The 3,507-nt window shown below is 43.0% G+C and overlaps 1 protein-coding gene across 1 annotated transcript; it reads left to right on the top strand.

Moving 5' to 3' along the window:
* Positions 1-1,517: 1,517 nt before the first annotated feature.
* On the top strand, positions 1,518-2,268 carry LOC112648351 (nuclear transport factor 2-like). Its single transcript, XM_035719291.2, has one exon. It carries the CDS (start codon positions 1,611-1,613, stop codon positions 1,992-1,994), a length of 384 nt encoding a protein of 127 aa, XP_035575184.1. The 5' UTR covers positions 1,518-1,610; the 3' UTR covers positions 1,995-2,268.
* Positions 2,269-3,507: the final 1,239 nt, after the last annotated feature.

Below are 3,507 nucleotides of genomic sequence, written 5' to 3'. Positions count from 1 at the left end.
CCGACGCTCAACCGCTGAGCCACCCAGGCGTCCCAAGAACCTGACTCCTGATGTCAGCTCAGGTCTCAATCTCAGGGTTGTGAGTTTAAGCCTTGCATTGGGCTCCAAGTTGGTTGTAGTGCCTACTTAAAAAAAAAAAAAAAAAAGAGTGATAGCAAATAGTAGGCACTTAACAAATAGCATTACTAATAGCTCTTGATTTTTCCATAGGTATGGAGATTAAGAAAATATATAGGGAAAAAAAAATCTTCAAGCTACCCGAGGAAGAAAAATTCTGGCTAAAGAATGAAATTGTACATCCCTCTGTCCAGATTTTAAAACAAAGATTCTTAGTTGGGACCTACAGTTTTCTCTCTTCATAGGCACACGTATGAGCAAGAGTGTAGCTGCTCTAAGAGTCCTCTAATTGCTTTGATGTTAAAATACTAAACACACAAAACTATTTAATATAACAGGCCCTCTGGTAAATATAGTATAGATATTATTTTGCTTCTCCCAGGAAACTGGCACATTGTGAAGACTTAGTAAAATAGTCGTTTGATGAAATGAATAAAAGATCCTCATTATACCATTGTCAGGTATGTTTTATCTCTATTTTGCAAGTGAGAAAATAAAGTTAGAAATGCAAAATAAATTGTCCAAGGTCACATAGCTATAAAGTGTTAGAGAGCTAGGATTGGAAACCAGCCTTGTGTGATTTCAAAACCCTACTATGCATGTATGCATGCACACACACATGCCCGTGCCCACACACATGTGCAGCTGTTCATATGACATAATCTCCTGACTTACATGTGCTTCTTTTATGAATCTTTGTTGTCATAGGGATTCTCTTCATGCTGCTATGGTATGCTAGGGGTTTTTTTTTTAACCACTGTCAAATTTAGTTTGATAAATAAATAGATAGGGGTCCTATAAGGGATAAATAAGTAGACAGTTAATGTCATTTATATGGCCCAAATATGCCAGATATTTATTGTACTAGACCCCATGGAAGATACAAAGATAAATCAATCTGTACATATTGAGTCTTTTTTTTTTTTTTTTTTTTTTACGTATTGAGTCTTTAAGGAGCCTCCAGTTTAGTGGGGGAAATAAATTAAGTACATAGATATTTATGATGCAAGGTGGGAAGATATAAATGCCACAGATAGATGTAAATAAAGTGCTACAGGAGTTCAGAGAAGAGAGAGATTGAGTACACATTAACCGAGAAGATGAGATTTGACTTCATGAAGGAAATTGGTTGATACAGGTCTTGAAGGATGGGTAGAAATAGGACGTGGGTGTGGATTTAGAAAGGGAATCCCAGGAAGATGAATAGGAGCAAAGGGCGGAGGCGGGAAAGCATAGGATGTATACAAGAAACTGCATTTTCGTTTGATAAGGAATAAGAAGCAAAATGTAGAATGAAGAGTAGGAAGATAGTCTAGGGGGAGGGGGAATCGAGAGTGGGGAGGAGGGAGAGAGGGTGACATTTAGTTGTAGGCCAAAAAGTTTAAATTTTGTGATGGGGAATGGTGCAGGATTTAAAAATGAAAGTGGGCCGCCCCCGCTGCCGCCATCGTGCCAGCCCCTCGGGTCTCAACAAGGCCGGGTGACGCTCCAGAATGGGAGACAAGCCAATTTGGGAGCAGATTGGATCCAGCTTCATTCAGCATTACTACCAGTTATTTGATAACGACAGAACCCAACTAGGCGCAATTTATATTGATGCATCATGCCTTACGTGGGAAGGACAGCAGTTCCAGGGGAAAGCTGCCATTGTGGAGAAGTTGTCTAGCCTTCCGTTCCAGAAAATCCAGCACAGCATCACGGCACAGGACCATCAGCCCAAGCCAGATAGCTGCATCATCAGCATGGTAGTGGGCCAGCTCAAGGCTGATGAAGACCCCATCATGGGGTTCCACCAGATGTTCCTATTAAAGAACATCAATGATGCTTGGGTTTGCACCAATGACATGTTCAGGCTTGCCCTGCACAACTTCGGCTGACCTCTTCCCAGCCAGGCACTCATGCTGTTTCCTCCTCCCTCCTCTTCCTGATAACTATTCACACTCCTCCAGATGCTCCAAATATCATACACAAATGAGCAGGGCCACGGTGGGAGCGGGCGCAGTGCACTGCTACTACCAAGGTATTGTGCATGATGTTTGGATGCTAGAATAGTTGCATCTGACAGGAGAAGTTTGTGTTGTACCAGCGCATGCCTTGGAAAGACTTAAGTAATGCAAAAGGTTGTCTTTTTTTTTTTTTTTTTTTTTTTTATCTACTGACAAGTTGCTCTAGTAACCCAAAGAAGTGAAGGAGAAAGCAGCTGCCTCACCGCCCAGATATTGACCACCTAGATATTGATTTGTTCAGATGTTTCAATGGCTCATGATATAATAAAACCACAAAAATTTTCTTAACAAAAAAAAATAAAAATAAAAATTAAAGTGACTTGATCCCTGTGTCAAGTGCTCTTTTAAGACAGGAATTTGACAGTGATGTGCACCATGATTGGCCTGGGGAGAGCCTGGAGCCAGCCAGTCCAAGGAGAGGACTCTCACAACATACTAGGTGCGCAGTGCTGAGGGCTGGCCATGAATGGGGCAATAGCAACAGGGTCAGGATGGTGGGGCCAAATGAACAGGAACACTGGGTACAGAAGAGGGACAGGACTGTGATCCAGGAGGCAGTGTGGTGAAGGAGCAAGAGCGCTGGGTCCCAGCCCTGAACTGAGACCTGAGACAAGGGGAACACGGGTGATAGATCAGGTCTGTGTCAGCTCACAACCCGGTAAGGCCTGTGGTATGATCCCCATTTTACAATCAAAGAATCTAGACTCAGAGTAATCTGTCCAAGGTCATGCCCTTGACCACTTTGGGCCAGTTTCCTCGCCTATGAAGTCAGAGTGGTGGGTGATTCTGAGGTCCCTTCCAGTGCCCACATCAGGTGAATGGAATATGTGACTCTTTGTCCCTGAGAGAGCTAACAGAAGTATAATCGGCAAACCTGGTAGTCAGTCCAGTGCTGGAGAAGGGGGAGGGTTGGTAGGAGGCGTCCTTTCAAGAGGACACACATTTCTAGACGGGAGATTGGGTGGATGGTGAGGTCACTAAGAGAAACTAGAACAACAAAGAAGGCGTGTATTTGGGGGGTAACCTCAGTTCAGATCTGAACATGTTGAATTTGAGGGGCTGGCCGGACATGTCGACGTAGATGCCCTGGTGGGAGATCACACAGGGTCCAGTCATCCCTTCATTTCTGAGTCCTGCCCTTTCTTTTCTTTGTGCTCTAGGCTTTCCCTCCCTCCCCTTTCTTTCCTTCTTTCATTCTTTCTTCTCCTTTTTTTAATCTTTTCATCCTTTCTCTTTTTTTTCTTTTTCACAATTAAAAACATCTGAAACTTTTTAAACCGAAAAGCTGTAAAAATATACAGGACTATTATGGTTTTTTAAAAGATTTTATTTGAGAAACAGAGTAAGAGACTGCACATGAGCAGGGGGAGGGGCAGAGGGAGAG

This window comes from Canis lupus, chromosome 7, assembly GCF_003254725.2.
Source record: "Canis lupus dingo isolate Sandy chromosome 7, ASM325472v2, whole genome shotgun sequence".
Taxonomy (NCBI): domain Eukaryota; kingdom Metazoa; phylum Chordata; class Mammalia; order Carnivora; family Canidae; genus Canis; species Canis lupus.
The sequence above is the reverse complement of the archived record's forward strand: the minus strand, read 5'-3'. Positions and strand labels throughout refer to the sequence as shown.

What these genes read in the sequence shown, in the direction of transcription:
- LOC112648351 (XM_035719291.2), top strand. Translation starts at nt 1,611, where the DNA reads ATGGGAGACAAGCCAATTTGGGAGCAGATTGGATCCAGCTTCATTCAG.